At 43.7% G+C, this 26,581-nt stretch overlaps 1 protein-coding gene and 1 long non-coding RNA gene across 4 annotated transcripts; one reads left to right on the top strand and one right to left on the bottom strand.

The window, feature by feature from the left end:
* Positions 1–1,543: 1,543 nt before the first annotated feature.
* Positions 1,544–11,428, bottom strand: LOC122466770. Of its 2 annotated transcripts, XR_006292566.1 has the most exons (4): positions 11,182–11,428; positions 9,082–9,143; positions 7,740–7,773; positions 1,544–1,966 (listed from the first exon to the last, which is right to left on the bottom strand). It is a non-coding gene; the product is annotated as an uncharacterized LOC122466770 (long non-coding RNA). The 2 variants fall into 2 exon arrangements; XR_006292565.1 differs by lacking the exon at positions 1,544–1,966 and having other exon boundaries at positions 5,057–7,773.
* DUSP5 (dual specificity phosphatase 5) lies at positions 6,916–26,253 on the top strand. Of its 2 annotated transcripts, XM_037904961.2 has the most exons (6): positions 6,916–6,967; positions 11,032–11,121; positions 11,705–12,179; positions 16,890–17,032; positions 20,421–20,640; positions 24,615–26,253. In XM_037904961.2, exons 3-6 carry the CDS (start codon positions 11,786–11,788, stop codon positions 25,013–25,015), a joined length of 1,158 nt encoding a protein of 385 aa, XP_037760889.1. In that variant the 5' UTR covers positions 6,916–6,967; positions 11,032–11,121; positions 11,705–11,785; the 3' UTR covers positions 25,016–26,253. The 2 variants fall into 2 exon arrangements, with proteins under 2 accessions (XP_037760889.1, XP_037760890.1); XM_037904962.2 differs by lacking the exon at positions 6,916–6,967 and having other exon boundaries at positions 10,986–11,121.
* Positions 26,254–26,581: the final 328 nt, after the last annotated feature.

The following is a 26,581-nucleotide window of genomic DNA, read 5'->3' as shown; positions in this document are numbered from 1 at the left end:
AGAGGGAAATGACAGAAAACTCCACTTGCTGTATACTACTCACTGCCTTCAAAGGAAACATGTTTTCAAATGAGTTACGCTAAGTAAAGTTGTTTCATGGTGAGAAATCTGTGATGCTAGGTGGCTATCAGTGCACCACTCTAGCAGCTATAATTATGTATTTATGTTATGATAGCATCTAGAAGCCCCAGACAGTTAAGAGCGGTATTGTGTAAACATATAGCGGAGACAATCCCTGGTCCAAAAATTTACAAGCTAAGTACAATACTAGACACAGCAAGGGGAAGGGAGAATGGGCTAGAAAAGTATTACAAGTATATTTTTGATAGGCAGGCTTTGTGCAGTGTGTAGGTAGCCAGTCTGATTTTGTTACTAAATAAAACAAATGCGAAAATCAGCCGTCACAAATGTGATTTGTGGGCACAAGCTGTTTTACAGGCGTGGTGGGGTTGAGCAATGTCAAAGTTTTCGCACATAGACCTTCTTCAACTTACGTTTTCAAAAGCCAAAGCCACTTTTTGACATCTACAGTTTCCGAGGTGCCAGTTGCTGTGTCCAGAACAGTTCAAAAGGACATTTTTTTTATTGCCAGTGGATGTACTGTAAGGATTTCAGAAACTTCAGTGTGGGGGACACATCAGTTGGTTGTTTAGTAATCCACACGCAACATTGCGAAAGACCCAAGCCATGTTAAGGTGAAGAAATGGCGGTCGGGGGAAAACTTTGTGTGATCTTCCCCAAAAGAAGGTAAGACTGTTCTGAAAGGAGGCAGTTAGGTTGAGCCTATCAAGGTTGCTGACCCTTTAAAATATTCCTGATACTGGTCTCTGTTAGGGCTGTGGTTCTTATGGTGGCTTCTGTGAGAATCCCGTGGGCTGCAGGAAAGGAAATAGGCACATCTGTGACACACACTTCTGAGTGAGTAGAGCCTTGGGAATGGCGGACTATAGAGTATCTCTTCACCCCCACATCCCAGACTGTGTTTCTAGCACCCACATTGCATCCGGCTCTAAGGCAGGGTGAGATAGAACATATCATTTGGAAATGCCTGTGGTGCAAAGAGCATAGATATGCTCCTGTATGAAGTGCAAACTGAAAGCTTGTAAATCACAGCTAATTTCAGACAATGTAGCATGTTAGCTACAATACCAACAAGCTGTGCTTGGAGGATGATATATTCAAGTGAGGCAGCATTAGAGAAGAGGGAATAATGGGGGAAATCTTTCATAAACATTTTGGCAAATGCTGAATCACTCCCCAGTTAAGCTGTGTTCCCACTGCCTTTTTGGTTCCCTTTTCCTTGTGAATAGATTTTTGTTCATACAAATGTTGGGAGAATGGCCATTCATTGGATGAATATTATTTGTATTGGCGTAGAAGTCCCAGTCATGTGCCAGGATCCCATTGTGCTAGATGCTGTACAAATATAGAAGAAAAAGATAGTCCCTGCCCCAAAGAGATTATGATCAAAATATAAGACAAGAGACAGCAGAAGGAGATGGACAGACCCATGAGAGGTGTGTGTGTGTGTGCGCGCATGCGCAAAGGAAACAATGAGACAATATTTGTCAGCATGACAAATCCCATAAGCCTAGCGCCCATATTCTCAGGCCACTGACAGGCCTGGTGCATTGACACCATCACTTGCTATTTGTGCCAGAAGCTTTCCTCCCCAGACACACTTATAAACCTTCAGACAGCCAATCAGGGAGCAGAAATGATACCATGTGATTTCCCTCCCCGCTTACAAACTATGAATAATAGTGACAGTGGATGTCCATAATTTGTGAACAATCCCTAGGCTGAAATATTTGTGGAAAATATATTTCTGGTTCTACAGGACCCCAAAGCCTGTGATGAAAGCCGTTTAGAATGAGAAGGGGGGGGCCAGTCTAGCTGCCTCCTCTAGACACTGCTGCTATATAAGATGCCAGATTTATAGAAATTTCACGTGTTTGCAGATAACCTGGAAACAGAAATCAAAAGTGAAATTAATTGGAAAAATTGTTCATTATGAATATTTGCCCAGGGCTAAACACTTTCCTTTTCTGAAGAACTTGTGGTAGCTCTGCAGCATTCTTACATACGCAGGGGTATTTCCCAGATGGAATTTGAGAAACTCAAGAGGGTTTTTATTTATGACCGCAAATTTCTTAATAAATCTGGAAATCCCTGCCAGGTTTGGGACACCTTATTTCCCTTCCGCTCCCAAACCCTCAGTTATAGGCAGAGAAGTTGCATACGATGTACTTGAAGTTAGGGAAATAGAGAAGTGGGTTTTTAAGGGCTTGTCTACCGGAGAAGAGTTATACCAATACATATTACAGTAAAAGAAAAGGAGTACTTGTGGCACCTTAGAGACTAACCAATTTATTTGAGCATAAGCACAGTATGCATCCGATGAAGTGAGCTGTAGCTCACGAAAGCTTATGCTCAAATAAATTGGTTAGTCTCTAAGGTGCCACAAGTACTCCTTTTCTTTTTGCGAATACAGACTAACACGGCTGTTACTCTGAAACATATTACAGTGTGAACTTAAAACAGCATAGTTATATCAGTCTGACCCCCCCTCACGGAGACTCTTATTCTGGTATAGGAGTGCCTATTTTTTAAATTATTTTTAAATTCACTTATGTTGCTTGGGAAATGTGTGTAACCTAAACTGAAAAAAGCTAGTTTTATGCTGGAGTAAGTGTGTTCACATGGGGATTTATTCTGGTATAACTATATTGATTTAACTACACCAGTATAACTGGTCAAACATTTCTGTATAGACAAGCCCTTAGTTGTGTCCTCTGTTCCCACAGTACATATGTGAACCAAACACATGCCTAAGAAGTTACCCTTCAAATTTTAAATTACCCTTCATCATCTTTTGAATTGTAAGTTACTTTTATTATCCTTGCACATTCACATTAGTCTAAAGGATCTCTAAGTGCTTTACATCAACTATGATTACTTCACCCATCAGTGAAATGTAGCCACTTCTGGAGTGGAATGCAAAACTTCTTAGCACCACACAGCAGTGAGAGCACAGAGTGAAAAATATAACTAGCTGAAACTACATGGGGGAGACGACTTTTATTTTATAAAGATGTTCTAACAGGCTATACTATCACAGAATCATAGAATATCAGGGTTGGAAGGGACCTCAGGAGGTCATCTAGTCCAACCCCCTGCTCAAAGCAGGACCAATCCCCAACTAAATCATCCCAGCCAGGGCTTTGTCAAGCCTGACCTTAAAAACTTCTAAGGAAGGAGATTCCACCACCTCCCTAGGTAACGCATTCCAGTGTTTCACCACCCTCCGAGTGAAAATGTTTTTCCTAATATCTAACCTAAACCTCCCCCACTGCAACTTGAGACCATTACTCCTCATTCTGTCATCTGCTACCACTGAGAACTGTCTAGATCCATCCTCTTTGGATCCCCCTTTCAGGTACTTGAAAGCAGCTATCAAATCCCCCTTCATTCTTCTCTTCCGCAGACTAAACAATCCCAGTTCCCTCAGCCTCTCCTCATAAGTCATGTGTTCCAGCCCCCTAATCATTTTTGTTGCCCTCCGCTGGACGTTTTCCAATTTTTCCACATCCTTCTTGTAGTGTGGGGCCCAAAACTGGACACAGTACTCCAGATGAGGCCTCACCAATGTCAAATAGAGGGGAACGATCACGTCCCTCGATCTGCTGGCTATGCCCCTACTTATACATCCCAAAATGCCATTGGCCTTCTTGGCAACAAGGGCACACTGTTGACTCATATCCAGCTTCTCATCCACTGTAACCCTTAAGTCCTTTTCTGCAGAACTGCTGCCTAGCCATTCGGTCCCTAGTCTCTAGCGGTCATGGGATTCTTCCGTCCTAAGTGCAGGACTCTGCACTTGTCCTTGTTGAACCTCATCAGATTTCTTTTGGCCCAATCCTCTAATTTGTCTAGGGCCCTCTGTATCCTATCCCTACCCTCCAGCGTATCTACCTCTCCACCCAGTTTAGTGTCATCTGCAAAGTTGCTGAGGGTGCAATCCACACCATCCTCCAGATCATTAATGAAGATATTGAACAAAACCGGGCCGAGAACCGACCCTTGGTTGTATCAAAAAGATACAAAGTACAAGCCTCATCCTGACCACTGGCTAATCCATAAAATAGCTTTCAGTGTTTTCCCTTGGAGCAATGGCTTTAAATTTTAATAAGCTGTAGTGTACTTTCACCGGATGTCATAAGCTGCTACAAAGTTTACCTGGGGTTAAGTAGGTGGGAGCCTTGGAGAAATGAGGAAAGCTAAGGAATGTAAATTATTTTCTACTCTTTTATAAGTTTCCTTCCCTTCATGAAAAATGTGTGTTTGAGATTATTTGGAACTAAATGCTTTTAAAATTCAGATGATTTGATTCCTCCTTTTAGACAATTCAAAATGTCACTGAGGGAAAAACCTTAGAAATATTAATAGAGCTACTGCACTAATGGAATTATATTCAGTGTAAGTTACATCCTGGAAATTGATGGGTTCTATTAGTAGAGTTTTTCTATAATTTATTACATTACAAGGATAATCTACCAAGAAAGGGTCATATGTTCTGCAGAAGATCATAAATAGATGCTGAAATCAAGATTACAGAATGTAGAAAAAGGCCTAGATCTTTTTGCAGATCTAGGGGAAAAAGTATCTTTCCAAAGATGCACTGTATGGTATAAAGTTCAACTCATGATGGTCTAGAAATGGCAGGTCTCAAATGGTGGTCTGTAGCGCACTTAACGCTTTGTGGGAAGCTGGCTGGTCATATTGTTCTGTCTGTACAAAGCCTGGGGATCTGTAAAACTCCTAAGAACAAGGAGCGGGAGCAGCCTAGCTGCCTCTGATACTACAAGAGGAGGATGCAATATTTTGACTCCTGTATTGGTTTTGTTTGCTCGCCACCAACTTGGTTCTGTCTGCGAATTGAACCAGGGACATACAGAGCTAAAACCATTAGAAAGAAAAGGAGTACTTGTGGCACCTTAGAGACTAAGGTGCCACAAGTACTCCTTTTCTTTTTGCGGATACAGACTAACACGGCTGCTACTCTAAAACCATTAGAGTCTCCATCTTGAGCTAAAGAGCTAGCTCCTTTAGGCAGGGACCGTGATAGATTCATTCTCTGTGGATCAGGCACCGAGAGGGATGCGGAACACATTCTGTACAGTGCGTTAAACTTGCATAATTATATTCTGTAGACAACAGGTTGGCACTGATGAAGCAATTGAGTCAGAAAGACCAAGGCACAGAGAACAAGCTTTAGTGTCTGCTTAATTTCTGCTTAAAAACTAGTGCAACAAAAAAACCCAGTCCCCCCACTAACTTGCACTATACTACCATTTCTCCAAGATCTAATTGCCTATGCAGTCAGTCAAACAGAACGTGTAAAACTATAATAATGTCATCTGCCAACTCCCTATCATATACTACACTATAGAGAGGAAGCAAAGACTACTCAGAGGGACTATGGCCACCTGCAGCAGACAAATGTTCAGGGAAGACTAGAAAGAGACAACCAGGTTGTATGTCCAGGGAAGTATGAATAAAGCAGACCAGGCAGGTGCGTAAGGGAGAAGGGGAGCATGTGCTGGGGGAAGAGGAGGACTAAGATACTGAGAAATACATCCAGGGGAAAAGGAAGATAAACATGTGCTGTGGAATACGGGCAGAGAGAGAGAGAGAGAGAGAGAGAGAGGAAAAGAATCGATAGGATTTGAAGAGTCAATGAAGAAAGCAAAAGGGCTTTATACCACATTGAAGACAACTAAAATATACAAATACTTCTCCATGTACGCAATTGCCGTAGTTGCATGAGGGATTTTATGGGATCAGAAATAGGAAGTCAGGTGAGATTATGCACTCATGAGTGGCAGGAGAGGTGTTCAGAAGGTACTCCATTAACACAAAGGCAAGGGTCCATGCTCTGTGAAGTATCAGAGCACCTGACCCAGGAGTTAGTCTGATTGCTAAATATATTTGGAATGACTGATTATAAAATTTGTTCTCAATTTAAAGCCACAGGTGGAAGTAATTACCAGCAGGTATAATAGAAAAAAGAGCACCTTCTGAATTAAGACAGGTAGCCTGATTCTCCATTTCTACTGCTGTAAATCAGGAGTTACTACACAGCTATGAATGGAGTTATGTGGGTATAAGCAAGATGAAAATCAGGCCTATGGTGCATAAAACCACTTATGGCGTGATTTTTGCAAAGTTCTGAGCACCCACAACTCCCACTAGACTCAGTGGAAGCTGCAGGTGCTCACCACCTCTGAAAATCCAGCCCTATCTGTGTTATCAGAAACATTTTCAATCCTCAGATCTCAAAGCACTGTGAAAAGTGGTGGTTGTTGTCCCCATTAATGGGTGGGGAAACTGAGGCACGGAATGGTTATGACTTGCTCAAGGTGAACAAGCAAGTTAGTGACAGAGCTGGAAATAGATTCCAAGACTGGTACACTCATTCCACAATAAAACCCCAATTCCATCAGCTGGTTGTGCCTAATTTTACAATTTACAATCCAGTTTTGCATAATTCCTTGGCAATAGCCATTTACGATGGCAGATTTGCTGGAATCTACACATGTTGCTTTCAGAGATCAACTAACTCAGTTTATCACAAATGCATGTGCAATTACAAGTCCTCAAATTAGTAACAACTTTCTGAAAAGAGGGTCAGATTCAACAATGAATCACATTGGCGGTGCCGTTAAGCGAGGTGGGAGATTGTAATGGAATGCATTTATCTTTGATTGCATATAGCAATAAAAAAAATCAGACCTTGACAATGTTACTATATTCAGACTGAGAAATTATAATGCAGGGATTATTAATTCATTATTTGCTCTGTTTTATTAGGATTATGAACAGTGAGAATTAGAGTTGTCAAATCTCTGTGTTCTTAACTCTCCAATCTTGTTTTTGGTGTCTTCCAGCCATCTCTCAATCCCAGGTATGTATTTACCTTCATTTCTAGACCTCAGTTTACCAGCATCACTGACACAAACCTGCTATCTCGCTGCTTGCTGCTCTATATTTTACATCAGCAATTTTGAATTTAGAAAGGGAGATTATGGAAAACTTCATATGCCTTCAAAAGAAATGTCAAGCTGTCCGCTCTGCGGTTTTGTCCCTCATTTTGAGTCTCTCTCACATTTGAAATTTAGCTTCACAAATTGGGGCAGAGCAGCTTAAGGACTTTGCTTTGGGAAGGATGATTTTGTGGTTAAATGCACTGGACTGGGAATCGAGATCTAGGTCCAGCTCTCATAGATTTCTATGTGTAACCACAGACAAGTCACTTCAACTCTCTGTGCCTCAGTTCCCCATCTCTCAAATGGGGCTAACAGCACTTCCTTTCTCTCATCCTTTGTCAGTCTTCTCTATTTAGCCTGTAAGCTCTTTGAGGCAAAGATTCTCTTTCAATGGGCATATACCGCACCTAGCACAATAGGGCCTTTATGCACTATAATTATACTAATAAACACAACAGGTGGTCATGAAAAGCTGGCTGATCACGTATCTCTTCCCTTTAAATATGTAGAGCTCAAAGGAGCAGTGTTTATTTATTTGACTAAGCCTTTTTAAAGCTGTTTTTTAATTATATTCTTAATAAAGGCACACTAGGTCTTTTAAGAGGCAGCATTTTATTCTTGAACAGTGTACCCTGGATATTGCACATGTGGGAGCTTTTACCTGTATTTACAGTTAAGCTTTGTTCTGACCCTTTTCTCTAGCAGGAGCCAAGTGCCAGCGTTTCTGAAATACAAAGGAAAAGTTTCTCATTGTTTCCCAAGAACAAGGAGAAACAAAGAGTCTCGGATTGTGGGGGAAAGAATGAAATAATGTAAAGGAAATAGTCTGAAATAAAAGGAAAGAGACCAGTTGCTCCCAGAGGGCTGATAAAAAAGCCCAGAACAATGGAAGAAATAGCCAGAGAGATTAACAAGGAGGAGGAGGGGAGAGACAACACAGCAGCAGGAGGTAATGATGGCAGGTGCAGGAGGGAGGCAGAATGGGGGAGGGGAGTTTCCTACCTAAACCAGGGTGGTTTTTGGCTTGCTCAACCACTTCCCTTTACAAGAATCCAACCCGCTTCTCTCTTCTCACTTTGAGCACCTGCTAATAGCAAAATAAAGGAACCACACCAATGCCTCACACCAAACTGAGAACAGTCTGGGTCCCGTCCTGCAGCCCCTACGTGACTAACCCCATGCACTCAATAAATTACAGGATCAGGTCCTGTATTGCTGATGTATTCCTAAATGTGAGAGGGGTGTTATAGGAAAGAGTCCCAGTCATTTAACACAGTAACCATGGGCTTTGTCAGATGGCTGGGGTGGGCTGGGGAATGGGACAGTCAGGCTCCCTCCTCTACCCCCTCACTTTTCTCTTGTGCTTCCATCCTGAGAGTAAGAGAAGACGTGTGACTGGTTTTCCCCCTCCCCCGCTTCTTGGGCAGGGGAACTTTGCATCTTCTTTCCTGCATCCTTCTCTTCCTCTTCCATTGTGTTCTGTGGACATGAATAAGGAAGGATTAGTTGGAGAGGGTGAGTTCACTTGCCTGGTCTCCAAACTTCCCAGCTTCACACCCACTGATTGTTTCAGTCAGGGGGAGTAAATGTTAAGGGGGGAAGTCTTTCCACAGTTGCATCCGATGAAGTGAGCTGTAGCTCACGAAAGCTCATGCTCAGATAAATTGGTTAGTCTCTAAGGTGCCACAAGTCGTCCTTTTCTTTTTGCGAATACAGACTAACACGGCTGTTACTCTGAAACCTCTCTACAGATGAGATTCCCTGAGTGGGAGGAAGAGTGGTCCATGGCTAAAGCTCAGGGCTGGGAGGCAGGAAATGTGGGTTCTGGTCACGCTGAGCCTTAGACTTCCTGTGCCTGAGACTTCACCTCTCTGTTAGATTCCCCACCTGCGAAATGGTGATAAGAGTTACCTACCTCAGAGTTGGGGATGAGGCTTTGAGACTGTGGGATAGAAGGTGCTTTGGGAATGCAAAGCCTGCCTACATTCAAGCTGCTAGAGGTAGCAGGGGCATGTAGCCTCGACCCACTCACCAGAGACTTTCATCATCATCGGCACCACCTGATTGGCTGTTTTTGTCTCATCATAAGGCTTGCTGTTTTGGGGAATGTCAGGGTGGATGGAAAGGAGTACTAGTGGCACCTTAGAGACTAACCAATTTATTTGAGCATAAGCTTTCCACTGAATGCATCCGATGAAGTGAGCTGTAGCTCACGAAAGCTTATACTCAAATAAATTGGTTAGTCTCTAAGGTGCCACTAGTACTCCTTTTCTTTTTGCGACTACAGACTAACATGGCTGCTACTCTGAAACCTGTCAGGGTGGATGGAGCCGTCTGGCGCATGTGGAGAGATTACAAGAGGCAGGGGAAGGGGGTACTATAAAAATAATCATAGCATGTACCTAACGCCACCTCAAACATTTTCTTTGCACGTTGTCTGTCTACTTCATAAAATCTATCTTATCTACGTATCAAGAACTTCTGGTATTAGGTAGGTCAAAGGACCAATTTGATATTGGAGGCTCAACGGGAGCCTTCCCCCCTAAGGTTCATTCTGAATATATTCCTGATACCTGGAGGCTACCTGGTAACAAGGCAGTGTTGTTCCAATGTGCAGCTTTCGTCGCTAAAAAATTAATCCTACACAATGGAAAAGTTGATCCCCACCAACCACTGATATGTGGCTTGGTGATGTGGCTGACCTCACAGCTAACGAACAACTGGCATTCCGTAGAAGGAGACTGCCTGAAAAATTCAAAGCAATTTGGGCTAACTTTTCAGAGGTGTATGACTAATGCAGTCCCCCTGGAGATAGATATATCGCTTCTCCTCCTATCCCTTTATCATAACCCTCTTTACTTTATTTTGTTCGTTAGGATGAATCTTGCACTTTGGTATATTTGTAGTATTTGAAAAAATTAAGGTAGATTATAATTTCTTATCTATTTAAATTTTAAGCAGTTTGGGATAGGGACGGCATCTTCAGTATGTTCTGTGAGCTGCCTGGAACACTTTTGAGGCATCAGCTAAATAATGACATACATACATAATGTTATGAATTAGTGTCCGTATCATCTTTAGTGGCTGCTGTAGTTTGGTTCTGAGCGTATGCTTTCGTGTAGCGGTTGTGCCTACCTTTCAGGTATTGCCAGGGCCCATTTGGTCATCTTACAAAACATATGTACAATGAAATAAAATGTCACATCAGATGCCCTAAGTGGTGGTTATTATTTGTACTGGGGTAGTGTCTAGAGGTCCCAGTCAGGATCTGGGGCCCCATTGTACTAGTCAGTGGTCCTCAACCTGTGGCCCAATCAGCACACAGCTGTGGCCCAGGTGACCTCCTCGGGGCCATAGAGGTAGTATTGGATGTGGCCCACAATGGTAAATAGGTTGAGAACCACTGGGCTAGATACACTCCTCACCCATACTGTCTCAGAGGGTATGATCTAAGTACATAATGATTCTTATAGCGTCCACAAGTGTACTAGGTGATTTGCAGAGTGTAAAATAAGTCCCCTGCCTCAAAGAGTTTATAATCTAGAATCTAGTCGTGATATAAGTAAGAGTAATAAGCAAAAAAGGGGTGAGGTTGACGTATTTCAGGATGTATTCCCACATGTCCTACCCACCTCTACACCACCTCCTCCCCGTTTAAAACCTATTACCATTGCAAACCTATCCTACCACTAATTCTCCTTGATCGTTACCCTGTGTTTTGCCATTTGTCGCAGACTGTGCTGTATCGTAGGCCTTGTCTACACTGGGGGTCTGCCTTGCTTCTAGCCACCACTGTTGCTGCAGCCCCCGGGGTGCAGGCCGACAAATCTGCTCTTCTCACGGGGGTAGCGTACCCCTCCTAGAATTTGCACTTGGCCACAGTTTCTATCAGTTTTGCCTCTGCTTTAGGGCTCGGCACTGATGTCTGTAACCAGGGCCCGGCTTCCTGTCGATTTACATCCCTGTTGGTGTCTTTCATCAGGAGACTAGCTACGGTTTTAAAACCAGCCCCCTGAGGTAGCTGCAGCCCTTTGAAGCCTCCCCCTTCTCCCTGGGCCAGATTCTAAGAAAGGTGAGCAACCTCCGCCCCCCCCCTTCCTTCCCCCCCATCCCGCTTCCTCGCTTTCATTACTAAGTCAGCGGGGCCCGCGGTGATGAGTGAGTTGAAGGAGGCTGATGACGGGAGAATTTCTGGGGCGTTCTTCAACTTCCTCTGCTCGGCTCTGACTAACTCTTTACTGAGCAGCGCCTCTGCCTTCCCGCAGGCGCCGCTCACGGGGGAGAGCGGGGGGGAGGGGCTCGCTTCCCTCCCCCACCCCGCCTTAGTGGCCGTGGCCCCAGCGTGGAGGGGGCGGGGGTTGCCCATATTTAGAACGTTGGTGGCGTCACTCTCCTTATATGGGCAGTGCCGTCAGGAGCCGGCGTTCCATTCAGATAAATTTCCTCCCCGGCGAACGGAATCCCCTGCTGCTCCGGTGGAAATGCGACGGCGGAGCCGGGCGCGCCGCAGCGGCAGGCAGGGGGGATCGGGGGACCGGCTGTAACCGCTCGAGCCCAGCCCGTTTAAGCCCCCGGCCCTTGTAGCGGAGGGGACCCCGCTCCCTTCCCTTCCCATCCTCAATTTAAGCCACGCAAAAGCGAGACCCCCCCCCCAGTTCATTGCAGCCTGATCCGCCGCTGGCGACGCTCGAGGAGAGGCTCTGCTCAGCCCAGGGGGGCTGCGGCCGGAGACCGCGATGAAGAAGGTGGCGGCCCTCGACTGCCGCCAGCTCCGGAAGCTCCTGCGGAAGGAGCCCTCCCGCTGCCTGGTGCTGGACTGCAGACCCTACCTGTCCTACTCGGCCTCCCGCCTGCGGGGAGCGCTCAATGTCAACCTCAATTCGGTCGTGATGCGCCGGGCCCGCGGCGGGCCCGTGCCCCTCAACTTCGTGGTGCCGGACGAGGCGGCCCGCACCCGGCTGCTGCTGCCCGGGGAAGGGGCGGCCGCGGCGCGGCTGGCGGCGGTGGTCGTCCTGGATCAAGGCACCGGGCACTGGCAGAAGCTGAAGAAGGAGAGCACGGCGCAGATCGTCCTCAACGCGCTGCTGTCCAGCCTGCCGGAGGCCGGGGCCAGGGTCTGCTTCCTGAAAGGTCAGCGGGGCGATGGGCCGAGGAACTGGGGGCGAATCGGGGCGTAGAAAGGTAGGGGGAGGTGGGTAGAATAGAAAACAAGGGAGGGGAGGGGAGAGATGAGAGCGCAGTGCAGGGGGTGGGAGGGAAAGCGGCCCCGCTCTGTTCTTTCTCTAGCGACGAAATCCGACAAAAGCCTCCGGCCAGTGGAGCCAGGTAACAGCGCCGGTCCCCGCAGGGCGACATACGCAGACGGAAAGAGCAGCGGCCACCCCTGGGCTGGGGACACGAGCAATATTTGACACACGGGAGGTCACGCTGAAGTTTCATTTCATTTATTTTCCCCGCCCTGCAAATCACCCCCTGGTAGACCCCGGCCTGTCTGTCCCTAACTAGACGTGAGTTAAGGGGCTGATGTGAGGGTGGCCGAAGCCACCTTTTGAGGAATAAGAACCGTGTGTGTGTGTAGGGGGGGGGGGGGTTCATGACCATGGAAGCAGGTGGCTTCAGCGTGGATGTGGATTTGAGCTATCTGCAGGGTTAATGAGTCACACAGGTAAGATTATGCCGGGCTCTTTCCAACCTGCCTGCCCTGTTTCAGGGATGAATTCCTCTTTCTACCAAAAGGGAGCAATGGATTATTTCGCTGGGCAGTGTTGCCGGGTGTCTGAAATCCTCTACAATGGGGGAAACTATCTCAGTCAGACATGTCATAACTCCTGCGTGCAACTGAAAACCCAAACCCCAAGTAGTCTGTTCCCGTGTTCAGCAGAGCAGAGAACACCTAAGCAATCTGTGAAGAACAGTGCTATAAAGACTCCTCTGGGGCCCGCAGTATTGCCCCAGCGTGAGACTCCTGTGGCTGATGTCACCAACACAGTACTCCCAGTGACTATTTATAGCATTTTCATTGCTGGTTTTTGTTTGTCTTTTGTGTCATGCATGGGTCATAAAACAATAAAAATGAGCACTCGGCCCTTTCTTCTGTCCGCCCTGCTCACCCTTCTCCTTCATTTCTCCTCCTAACGCTTTTGTCTTTTTTACCCTTGCTTTTTCATTCCCTTTTTCAAAAATCCTGTCTGCCTGTGCTCTTCTCAATGCTGTTAGTAAAGGGGAGGGAGGGATCCCTGTAAAGAAACAGAAGCCCTGTTCCATACTTTTTCAGTAACACTTCATCTTGTGGTTTTGCAGCTCTTAAGCTGCAGTTTTCTATTCCAGAAAACAGCAGAAGATTTTATACCTGAAAGGATTTTAAAATGTAGAGTAGATATTTCAAACAAAGAAAAAGGCTTCCAATCCCTCCCAATAAACAAACAAATGATTGCAGCAAATGCTGGGAAACTAGGGCATTTGTAAGTGAGGAGCGGATAAGTTTTAAATAATAGGTGTCTGTGTGAATTACAAACTCATTGATAAGCATGAAGTGTAATCTTTTAGTGACCACAGGGTAATCTGATCAGCTTTTCTGTTCACATATTCTCATTGCAATTTGTGCGTCATATAAGGAACAACACAACAGAGAGGAGTGTAGTTGCATGAGATACATGCATATATTCCGTGGTACGAGGCTGAAGGAAGGCCCTTGTACCGGAGATGGGAATATGTAGTAATATTATATCCTCTTCCCTTGGATGAGCTCAAAGCATTTTCCGAATGCCAAGTTAAGCTTTTCAACACCCCTGTGAGGTAGAGGTTAAGTGACTTGTCCAAGGTCACTCAGGAAAAGCTGGGAAAAGAGCAAGATCTTCTGATTCTCAGTCTTGTGTTTTAACCACGAGACCATCTTTTCCCTCCTAATGCACTGCCCCTCCCTTTGAAGTTGTGTTTGTGGGATGTGTAATATGTCTGAGGAAGAGTGAAATGTAGGGGTTTTATTGCAAAATGTTTTCTATCCACTCAGTGTAGAAGTACTTTCCCTTAATTAGTAAAACTACAGACTCTCTTCCCCTTTCCCCCTCAACCCTGTTTCATTTCCAGCAAACACACTGGAAGCTTGAGTCCACCACGCAGGAACATAAAATATGTAGCAGCATTTAGGAAATGGTGCGGTTTGAAACAAGCCAGGCTGACTCAGTGGGCAGCTAGGCTGACTCAGTAGGGAGAGAGACCCTTAGAAGTCACGGTGGTTCTGGGAGATGCCTTCTTCCGAAATGCCAGGGAGAAATAAGAATCACTTTTGAAACTCTCTGATCACTGGTCAGAAAACAGTTTAATTTTGTTTTCAGTAACATTAACATTGCTGCCTAACCCCAGGTATGTGAAATGGATCATCCTGTTGATTGTTGGAGGGGTTTTTTTCCTGGAAGCTGTAGCTGGCTTTGGTAGGCAGGCTGTCCTAAAGCCTCAGTCTGTATTTTGAACTGTGTTAAAAATCATCTGACTGTAGTGTGAAGACATAAACACGAAGAGCCATAAGAGAGACCGAAGAGCCATAAGAGAGACCGTTCTTAACCTTTCTCCCTGTCATCCTTGTTTACCATTCAAGGGGGTGGCATGAAGAGAGGGGGCACTGGGGAAAGTGTGGCTAATTGGGGTCTGACCCAGGGAGTTATGATGAGATTGAGGCATGAGTCAGACTCTTGTCAGCTAATCACAGTGCCCTGCACAATTCTATAGGGAATTGCTTTTAGTACTGAGTAGCGTCATGCCTGTTTGGGTGGGTTTTTTGTAAGCCTCCCTTACTTGTTTAGCTCTAGGAGATCAATGTGTCAGATCTTCCATGTGTGGAGGAGCAGTTTCTCTGGGTGGGGGGGAGGGGTCATGGAAGGGTAAAACAATAAATCACTTACCACTGGGTAGTGGTACTAGCTTCATATAACAAGAATTATGTTAATGATTGATGAAAATAGAGATGTGTACTGTGCTTCAATGTGATGAGCAATGTAGTATTTGCAGAAATGACCTCAAGGAAGTTAGGTTTGGGGAGGGGGGGGAGAGGATGACTCATTTTAAGAATGGTCTGCAAATATCTTGATCCCCAAGGCTTGCAATTAACCATTTGCCGGCTGCACCCACAATCTGCCCAAGAGAAATCTGTGTCTCTGTTGAAAACATATCTAGATTTCTCTTGGGCGGATTTCTATGCTTATTCAAGAGGAAAAACAACAATATGGGTCATAAATAGATATAATGGTTAAATATATAAATAACATAGATTCTTCCTACGCAAGGCCATCAGGAAGACTGATCAAAACCTCGCTGGTGTTTGGGTTGTTTTGAGAGGCAGGGGTTTTGAGAGGCAATTTCAAGGCATGGTTGTGGGTGAGTTTGAGGTTACTTACCTAAAGAGCCAACACTATTTGCCCTGGATATTGTTTTATTAGCCCCTTTAAAGCCCTGTATTTTATTTATTAATTTGCCTCCTGACCTAGTGACTTTCACTGCATGCTCACTGGCAAAGGGTTGCACTGTCTTGCAGTAGGTGGAAAGGTATACTTCTGAATTATGAATGGATGGGATTACTATCCTTCTAGGGCCTGATCTAAAGCCCATTGAAGAAAATAGAAAAAATATTGCACCTCCAGCACCCGTGTTATTAAGAGCAACATGAATTTCAGCATATGTCCTTTTTATTAGACATCTGAGACACAGGTTAAAATGTCAGCATGACTGTACCATGCGAATACATCCAGATTACTTATGCAGTCATTCAAAACTTTAGCACTTCTGTTGTTCTTGAGGAATTCCATTAATGTGGTACCCTGCACTGACATCGTGTATAGTAGTAATAAACGGTTGCAAGTCAGCTAAGCATATCTTGCATTTATTTGGTCTGGGGGCCTTATTTACTTAAGGGCCACACTCCTGAGGATTATTAAATTTACTGTTAAGACTTATTCTTCCTTTTTTCTTTTACTGGAAACTCACTAAATGGTGCAATTAATAAAGTACAAAAAATGGCTTTTAAATGATTTCTGTTCCAACTGTTCACATTCACGCTTGAAAGTGATGTGCAGAATATTCACGGTGGTGAAATAGATGTCAGTTTAGCTAATGACAAACTTTGAGTTACAATGTAATAATAGGATTAATTCCTTTTCATTAGCAACGCAATGAATATAACACTGTACTTAAACGGTGCAGAATAGCTCATATGGGGCTATCCAGTTGTCAAAGGCTATCACAGGATTTCATTAAGTTTTATGGCTGTTATTTAATGGATCGATTTCATTCAAAACATCTTCATTAACTTTCAATCCCTTGTGATTGTGTAATTAATCATCACAGTGCAAACACCTCCTATATGTTTATACTCATATAAAAATGCAAATATATGGAATTCATTTATGTTATTTATTTATGTTGTCACAATGCATAGAGTAATAATTGATATTCAGAGGATGAAAACTGTGGCTAGCAATCTCCTTTTCTGTCTCAAGTGCTAAAAATTCTGATAATTTATAAAATACATTAAATGGTTAGTCCTCATGAAGTTAATATTTTGCCAGATTCAACAGATTTACATTCACAAACGGTTTTAATCTGTATCCATCAGCTTTTTAGCAAGTTAATAATTGTTAGCTATAGTGCAGTTTTTTCTTTGAGAGCACAAAGCCTTTTTAAACAAACACTTTGACTGAATGGAACTTTCTTTGTTATTGAACACCCCATGGGAGTGGTCATTTATTATGCAGTATTCTGATTTATTGGAAGCTTAACTTCTGAGCCAGCTTAATTAACTAAATTTTCAGAAACCTGAAAATTCATATTTCTCTCTCTGTTTTTTCCTAGGGGGATATGAAACCTTTTACTCTCAATATCCTGAGTGCTGTGTAGATGTAAAACCCATTTCCCCAGAGAGAAATGAAATGGAGAGAAACCTCAACAGCCACTGTGAGAAGCAGAGCACCAACCACAAACCGGCTTATGATCAGGTGTGTTTAGGGGAAGCTGTAAATAATTCTCCCTGTCCCCTCCCCCACCTAGACATTTTCCAGGGCTTCCTGTTATAATTGACTATTCACTCTGTTATTTTCATCTGGTGCTTCAATTAAGCTGTCAAAGAATGGGTCTGTGGTTTTTCCTGTTTTCCTGGGGTCTTAAGTGCTGAGGGCTTGAGACCAGGACTGGAGCCAGCAAATACCATTTAACAGAGCAAACACATTCAAAATGATCTGACAAATGCTGTAGGGGAAGGGAAACGGATAAGGAGAACGTAGCATTTGCTGCACTTCTGAGGTTCAGATTAGTTGTAGGTTATTTCTTACGGGCTTAAAGGGAAAGGCATTAGGGAATCCTCTGTCCTCTTTTTGCAACACCTCCAAATTATGCAAAAAAAAAAAAAAAGTTGGAAAAAATTTACAATTTAGTTACCTTAGAATCTAACTATTTATGATATCAAATATATATATATGTGTGTGATACGTAATATTTTCACAGAGCCAGCTTCTGCTCCCATTAACTTCTGTGGTACAGGATTAAGCCCACAGAGAGAGCTTTCACTTATCCCAAGAAATGGGGAAAAAAAGCAAAATACCATCTGTCTTACTTTTAAAAAATCCATAATTGCAGATGTGCAAGATAGTCTTTGTGGTATCTTGGGACAATAATATTTGTAAATACCTGATTTTCCCCCCCCCCCCCGCCCCCCGCCGCACTGAGAAATAACCAAATCTTGATCTGAGAAACTTTGGCCACTCCTCTGGAGGTACTGCCAGCCAAAGGAATCATGATGCCTCTTGAATTCAAGCCCCTAAGTAGATCACAAGTGATAGCTGCATCTGTTATCGATCTACCTTGTGAAATATCTGCATACCTCTACTGATGCAAACAGACCTGGGTGCTAGTAAAAAAGCCATTGTAGTGTGAATCGGCAATCCACATGTCGAGTAAAGAGCTGTTCCAAATACTGCTCAGTAGTACCTTGCACTAGTGTTTTCAAAACAAGGAAAACCACAAACCAACACAGCTAGCGCATAGATTATATTTTGTTGACTTTCTCATTACACTGGCAAGTACGTCACAGTCAGCAAAAGGAGACTTTCCTTTTCAAAATCCTTAAGCAACAAATGTCACTCTAGGGGACTTAAATCTTAAAGCAGGGACAGGAAAAGAACCGCCACATGTATTATCAGCCATTAAGGACTTATGCATCTATCTACCTTTGATCTCCAATGCTTTTCAGTCCCCTGTATCAGTGGTTCTCAACCAGGGGTACACATACCCTGGCGGGTACACCGGGGTCTTCCAGGGGGTACATCGATTCATCTAGATATTTGCCTAGTTTTAGAACAGGCTACATAAAAAGCACTTGTGAAGTCAGTACAAACTAAAATTTCATACAGACAATGATTTGTTTATACTGCTCTGAAATGTAAGTACGATATTTATATTCCAGTTGATTAATTTTGTAAATCTATGGTAAAAATGAGAAAGTAAGCAACTTTTCAGTAATAGTGCGCTGTGACACTTTTGTATTTTTATGTGTGATTTTATAAGCAAGTAGTTTTTAAGGTGAAACTTGGGGGTACACAAGACAAATCAGACTCCTGAAAGGGGTAGAGTAGCCTGGAAAGGTTGAGAGTTACTGCCCTATATGACATGCGAGGAACCACTCCTGCAATCCGCAACAGATGCAGATTCATTTTAACAGGAACAAGATTCCAAAGGGACCTGTGGGTGCCCTGCACCTTGTTGGATTGGGACCTCTAGTAGCCCAGTTGAAATTACTGGGGCTATTCATATGCCAGAAGCTGGAAATGGGCGACAGGGGATGGATCACTTGATGATTACCTGTTCTGTTCATTCCCTCTGGGGGCACTTGGCATTGGCCACTGTCGGAAGACAAGATACTGGGCTAGATGGACCTTTGGTCTGATGCACTATGGCTGTTCGTAAGAGTGAGAGTGGGAGGACTAGGTTCTGTGAACTATATTGTTTAGAAGATCAATTTCTCTGTGGTACTTCCTCTTTGTGGGATTTCCACTGGGGAAATCCTCACACAGACAAACACACCCAGGGGAACACTTCTGATTACAGCTCTCAGTCTGGGGTCTAGACGATTTGTTCAGTGGTGTTCTGTTTCTTGAACCTGGAGGCCGGTTTTGTCCTGAGCAGGCTGAGAATGTTCATTCCTTTTGACCGCTGAACAAAACATTGACTAAAAGGCACTCTTTTGGGGGGTGTCTTGAGGTGACCTGCAAAGGGAAAGCACTCACATTCCAGCCGCTTTCCCAGCATGTGCTGAATAACGGCATTAATAGCCAGACTAAGGCAGGTATTCAGCATACTGCGAATGAAGGCAGTGCCGCTCAGCCTAGGTGCTGTGCAGTGAGCGCACCATGGGAAAGTTACCTGCCAAGTCTTTGAAATGCTTCTCTGTTAGGCTGTGTTTTGGGTTTTGTTCCCTTTCTTCTCCCCTTCCCCCGCATCTAGTATTTACTTCCTTTCGTGGAAGAAGGAACAGAGATTACATCTCTGGTGGCAGAAAGCTGTGGGTGGCCGAGAGCAGCAGCAGTGAGTGTGTGGTGCATATGACGTGGCAGAGTTCTGTGCCTCCATGTTACTGCTTTTAGGCGTGCAGGAAATGGAGGCAGCTAAGCTAAGCTTTGTCACTGAGGTCAGGGGAGGCTCTGCAAACAGACACCAGCTGTCACTGTGCAAGTCTCTCTTAGGTGTGGGTGAAAAAGGTGCTTTACTCTTCAATCCATTTATGTTTTCAGGTTTGCTTTCAAAGCAGCCATACAATAAACACACACACACACACACACACACACATCTAGGCATTTGGAAGTCTAGTGTGTGGGGGGAGGGGGATTGTTTGTTTTTTGGGTTTTTTTGTTGGTTACAAATTGGGTACTGTGAGGTTTCTTGTTAACATACTTGGTGTGCGTGGGTTCCAAGCCCTGCACTGATCGCACGAACTGGTTTTCTGTGCACACCTTTGTGCACTGCTTTGAAATGGCACCTTCTTGTCTCCGCAAACTCTCCAGGGAAATTAGCTTCACATATGAAAGCACTTTGGGTGGGTTCTAAGGGGAAGCACTTTAAAGAAAGCAGGAAACATCATGTGTGTGAGTGGGCTGGAACTGGTTTCGGACCTTACAGCTGTGGATGGACAAGAAAATGAAAGCCTTTTTCTGTGTGGGCTCTGCCATTACAATGATTCACTGGCCAGGATCTAAAACCACCAGACAGGGAGTCAGCACCCACGCTGGCTCAGCCCAATTTCTCTGTTCAATGATTCTGCCATAACTTAAGACAAAGCTCACTTTGGGGGGGTGGGAAAAAGCAAAATAACATATTTTTCTCTTTAACTTCTAGGGTGGTCCAGTTGAAATCCTGCCTTTCCTTTACCTTGGCAGTGCCTACCATGCTTCCAAGTGTGAGTTCCTAGCCAATCTGCACATCACAGCCTTGCTCAATGTCTCCAGGAAAGGTTCAGAGTCCTTTAAAGAGCAATATTGTTATAAATGGATCCCAGTGGAGGACAGTCACATGGCAGACATCAGCTCTCACTTCCAGGAAGCCATAGATTTCATTGGTAGGTATAGCTATTCTACTGTATCTTTAAAAAATATTTAAAAGAGTCACTGAATTTTAAAAAATCTCAAATACTCTATACTTCTATAGCATCTTTCAGCCAAGGAACTCAAAGCGCTTTTCAAATCATGAGAGGCCCATGATGCGGTCAAGTATTATACTGATTTCACTTAAGGGCAAATTGACATATGGAATGGTTAAGGATTTTGTTTAAGGTTTCATGATAAATCAGTGGTAAAGTTAGGAATAAAACCCAGCAATCTGATCGCCTTCTCTTGTCCTAACCACTAGACAACACACCTAAAAACTAGATCTATATCTGTGTCTGAATATGAAAATTGCTGTTTAAATACTAAATCTAGATCTATGTGCAAAATCCATATGGAATTGGCGTGCAAAATCCATATGGAATTGGCGTGCAAAATCCATATGGAATTGGCGTACAAATTAACTTTTGAAAGGGAAAACTGCATTTAACCGTTCTTTCTTGTAAATGAGATTCATTTTAAAAAAATCTCTTCTAGCTAAATGCAGCAACTAATTTACACACATTCCTAGAAAAGGGAAAGCACAGATTATTTTCACGCATTCCTAGATGTCATTGCAAATGCCCAAGCTTATTTTAATCATGTATAAAATTAGACTGATATTTTTTTCTCATCATCAGATGAATTAAAAGCAGGCAAATAAGGAAAATGTGGACTGGGAGCATAGTTTCTTTCCAGGTCTCTCTTCCAGATTTGAGTAGAGAGCAGAATTTGAGGATAAATATGATTTACATTTGGCTTTGTAGGAGGAAGACGGGACAAAGCAACTCAGTGGTATCAAGTTGCACAGACCACGGGCATGCATAGGGCAGGGGCAATGGGATGGTGCTGGAGATAATTATATGAGGTTTCTTTCGGTGTCCGTAAGACTGTAGCAAACACACATGTAATTTCAGCCCAATAAAGGAATGTTTCCAAAGACGATGGTCTTCCTTCTAGCTTTCGTATGGGGGTGCCTTCTGCACATCGGGCCTTGTCCAAAGCCTATTGATGTTAATGGAAAGACTCCCACTGACTTCCTTGGCCTTTGGATAAAGCCCATGATTCCTAGTGAATGCAGGGTTAGCTTATTTATTTATTTGTTTGTATTGCAGTAGTGCCTAGGAGTCCCAGTCATGGACCAGAACCCCATTGTGGCAGGTGCTGTACAAACACAGCACGTCCACATTATTGCAGAGCCATTTTGGCCTTGCTTCTCCTTTAAATCATTCTGATTACTAAAGCCTAGTCTACATGAGAAAATGAGGTCTATCAACTATCTCAGTCAGGAGGGTGAGAAATCCACACCACTGAGAGGTGGCATTAAGCCGACCTAAGTCCCGGTGCAGATAACACTAGGTCGACTGAAGAATTCTTCCATTGACCTAGCTACTGCCTTTCGGGGAGGTGGATTGCCCACGCCAATGGGAGAACCCTTTCCATCAGAGTAGGCAGCGTCTACACTGATGTGCTACGGTGGCACAGCTGCATTGACGCACTGGTGCCGCTAGAGCATTTTACATGTAGACAAGTGCTTAGTAACTTAGGGTATGTCTACACAGGGAGAAAAGATCCGTGTCCCACATGTGGTGGGCCTGGCTCAGCTGGCTTGGGCTCACCGGGCATGGACGGCATGGGGGAAAATTACTGTGTTGACTTTTGGGCGTGGGCCGGGGCCTGAGCTCTGGGACCCTGGGCGGGGGGAGCATCTAAACAGCATTTTTTCAGCGTTGACTGTGAGCCCAAGTCAGCTGACCAAGGCCAGCTAAGGGTTTTTTGTCCCTCTGTAGACACACCCTTTAACTTTTGCTTTTAAATAACCCTGTCTTGCATCAAATTGGGAGGCCTTCTGAAAGATCCAGTCCTCCCCTCTCACCCCCAGGATATTGGACAGACCTAGATAGGGTTAATGGCATGGCAATTAACTGTGTGGAGCACTACAGAAGGAAGCCACAATGTAAAACACAGAGTCGATGGGGGTAGACTTGTGGGTGGAGACTTGTGCTATCAATAACATTTGAAAGGAAAACAGAGAGGAATTACAAAGTTAATTATGAAGTCTCTTTTTTTTTCTGCCTGTCTGTTGCTGGTGGTTTAGTTGGGTCATTCAGATTCAGCGGACTCTTAAAAAGAGAGGGGTAGCTTGTAGGTTGTAACATACATTTCTAGCCTCTAATTGATTTCTGGTGCTGATGACTTATGGGGCTTTTTACATTTTTAAGGGGAAACTCCAGTGCACTACAATCAGTAGGGATTTTTTATTATGATTTTCCCCCTCTTCTGGTAGAAGTTGAGTCACTTAGAACTCTCCAAACACTTTGAGGTTGGCTTAACTTTTGGTTTTCCTTTTTATTTCTAACGTAGTGGGAACTGTAGATTTCTGTAGCGGTTCACACACACAGATTATTTTGTACAACAACTAAATTTAACCAACTGCCGAGGATTTGGTCCTTCGTCAGATGACAAAAGGGGAAAGGAAAACGATAACATGTTCAGCTTTTTATGTTGTTTCAGGGTTATGTATAGAGCACACACTCATGTTCCATTTCTCAGTAAACTCGGGAACATATTTCTCAAGCCAGCCTGACCAGAGAATTTCTATTTTCAAACTAGATTTTTATGGAAGGAGCTTATTTTAAGCATTTTTCTTTAATCTAATAACAATAATTGTGTTGTGTGAGTAACCTCCATGCCTCCTGATGTGGAAAACGGTAGTTTGCACAAGCCATTTATAGCCTGACTTAAGTCCAAGTATCCTTTAACTGGGCTATAATTAGAGACTTTATACTATTTATTATGCACTTTGTGGTGCTTGATTCCTGCGGCTTCCTTGGCATCCCCATACAACTATAAGTGTGTGTGTGTGGGGAGAGGGGGCGGCGTACCAAAAGGATCCGGGGCAGGGCACAGAGATGGTATTTCACGTTGGCTAAGAGCCTATCTCAACAGTGCTGAGAGACCTTGCTATAATGTAGCAGTGACCCAGCCATGTTATACAGCAGTTCTGCCCTGCCAGCAAACGGATGCATGCTCTGTTATGGTGCTGTAGTTCTCCTCTCGTTTGGTGTTATAACAGTCATTTTTGCTATGTAGATGAACCCTCAATTCTGTATCTTCACACACTGCGGTCGACAGCTCCCTGAGAGACTTTCGAAGATGGGTTGAGATACTTGCCCAGTGCAAACCCAATAACTTTCTATTTTCCAGTTTGGGACCATTTAACGTGGGTTTGTAGGTTGGTGTTTTGGGGGTATTTTTGCAACACAGCTGTCAAATGAGGGCAAATACTTGTAATGTTGTCTCTCAGAACCAAAGTGAGGTTCAGGTTCATTGTTTCTGAAAACACTAGTTGCCCAGGTGAACTTACCCAATCAGACTCAATTCTGCAGTCCTATCCCAAGTGAAATTCCTGCTGAGCATGACGGCAGCTTTGTCCGGGTTAGGACAGCAGAACTGGGCCCGTGCATTGATGACTTTGAGCACTAACAAAGAAAATGTTACGTTAGCTGCAAGGGCAGCATCATCCAAATGCCTGTTGGGTACCAAACTCTGTCCCACAAAGCTGAACGAATACAGCATTCTGATTGCTGTGGAATTGCTGATACTTTCCACCTTTTCTTTGTAGGAAAAGATAATTTAATTTTTTGTGTGGAAGAGAAGGGGAAAAGACTTCTTAAAATTAGAGCTTGGGCCAAAGGGACAGCTCTTAAGCAGATCCCAATCTGTATTTTGACTCAGACCCATCTCTGCTTGTTGTTTTAATCTCTGCTTGATCAGAGAATTGTTTGTGTATCAAATAAGAGGGGGACTCGCCCTCCTCCTGGATGACTGGACATGTGGCTTCTTCTAGATGATGCATTTTGTTTTCAATGTCCCTTGAAATGAGAACTGCAGCATCCTTCCTGTCCGTAATGAGAACTAATGTCTGTAATGAATTATTTCTTTCCAGACTGTGTGAGGCGAGCTGGAGGCAAAATCCTGGTGCACTGTGAAGCCGGAATTTCACGCTCCCCCACCATCTGCATGGCTTATCTCATGAAAACGAAAAAGTTCCGCCTGGAGGAGGCATTTGATTACATCAAACAACGTAGGAGTCTGATCTCACCAAATTTTGGTTTCATGGGCCAATTACTACAGTATGAGTCAGAGATCCTGTCTTCCACTCCTAGTCCCCCTGTTGCCTCATGCAAAAGAGAAGCTGTGTCTTTTTTTGCAGAAGAACTGACTTTAAGCAAAAACTTCGAAGGCTCATGTTACACATTTCCTACCTCAGTCTTGAGTTCTGTGCCCATTCGTTCTCCTGTCCATCAGCTAAAACTTAGTCCTATTACTGCATCTTCATCATGCTAAACCCTATTGGAAATTAGAAATAATATGTTCCTTTGTTACCAACTGTGATTCCAATAAGAACATTTCATGAATGTGCAATACAGAAGCCCTCACTGATTTATTCCAAAACAGAATAGTCATAGTGGGTGAAAACTTGTGTATATGGACACTGACTACCAACAAAAGTGATGTACACAGGGCTGGCTTTCTAAAGATTTAATGTCCTCTTTAAAAACAAACAAAACAACACTGCTTTTCTAAGTTTTTAATAGAGTGCAACCACTACTGTACTTCCAGACCCCTAGGGAACAATGGAACCCCTTCCACGTAAACGGGTCAGACCCATACAACTGTCTCTCAGTTCCTGTCTCTTTGAAAAATTGTAACAGCCTTGTTTAAAGGGTAAGCAATAAACAACTGTATCAGGAAAGATCAAGTCAAATGAAAAGCACAATCCTTGAAATGACAGGGAAGGCAAGCACTCTAATATTCGTTTTGCCTTTTTCCTTGTTGTTTGTTTTCATGCGTCAGGGATTAAGCTGATCTGAAGCTGGGGTTAGGAAGAAATTTCCCTTTGTGATTTTATTATTGCAGAATCAGGGGCATTAGAGGGGGTTTTCACCTTTCTCAGAAGCATCAGGCATTGGGCCACTCTCTGTGACAAGATATTTAATTACATGGACCATTGATCTATTTAGGTGTGGCGTTTCCCGTGTTTCTGCATTTGCCTTTGTACTGTATGTGCTTTTACCTATCACAGAGAACCAGGGACTTTAAATGAAGCGATCAGGCTATCCTGCTGAGCTACTATATCTCATCTGTTATTTAAGAACTGCCCTATAATACTTGAACATCTGTCTAACCCTCCTCAAAGTTACTCTTCCATCCATTGAAACTGTAATTGATGGAATTTAGACTAAAAGTCTCAGCCCCATCCTCTGACCCCTTCAAAGTGTTACTGGTTCGTACTATGTGGAGAAAAGTGGTCTTGTTCAGTGTTACATGGCTTGCTGTCATATGTATGGTCACTCCCACCTAATGTTTCTTCTGATAAAATTGTCTCTCACAAGGGGACCGACTGTCTTTTGTGTTGAGTTTCTGTGTCTGCAGGGAGTTCGGTATGTGCTGCTGCTTTGTCCGTTGACCTTTGTTTTTTTTATATGGGAAATAGCAATAATTCCCTGAAGATCTTGTGAATGTGAAAGAAAAACTGAAATGTTTTTATGGAGTGTCAAATAAAAGAAAAACTGTTGAAAAAATTCTGCTTGCTTTACTTGCAACAAGTCCATTAGGCTCCTAAACAGCTTGTGCCACAGAGTGTAGTGAAAGCAGTCTTGGGCCATGGGAACCCCGAAGCAGATATATTGAAAGAGGAGAGAGTAAAAGCACCTGGGCTACCTGCAGAAGACCCCAAAAGTGTGTATTTATTTAAGAAGCCTGAAACACGGTGGCTTATTTCCAGGTGGTTTGTGGGAACGCTCTTGTGTGACAGCTGCCATTTTGTTTGTGAGCAGGGACTGAACTGGGGACTCCCAAAGTAAAACCATGAGCCTTTTACATCTTCAACTGAATGACTTAGGTCCTCTC

This window comes from Chelonia mydas, chromosome 7 (assembly GCF_015237465.2).
Source record: "Chelonia mydas isolate rCheMyd1 chromosome 7, rCheMyd1.pri.v2, whole genome shotgun sequence".
Classification (NCBI taxonomy): Eukaryota; Metazoa; Chordata; order Testudines; family Cheloniidae; genus Chelonia; species Chelonia mydas.
The sequence above is the reverse complement of the archived record's forward strand: the minus strand, read 5'-3'. Positions and strand labels throughout refer to the sequence as shown.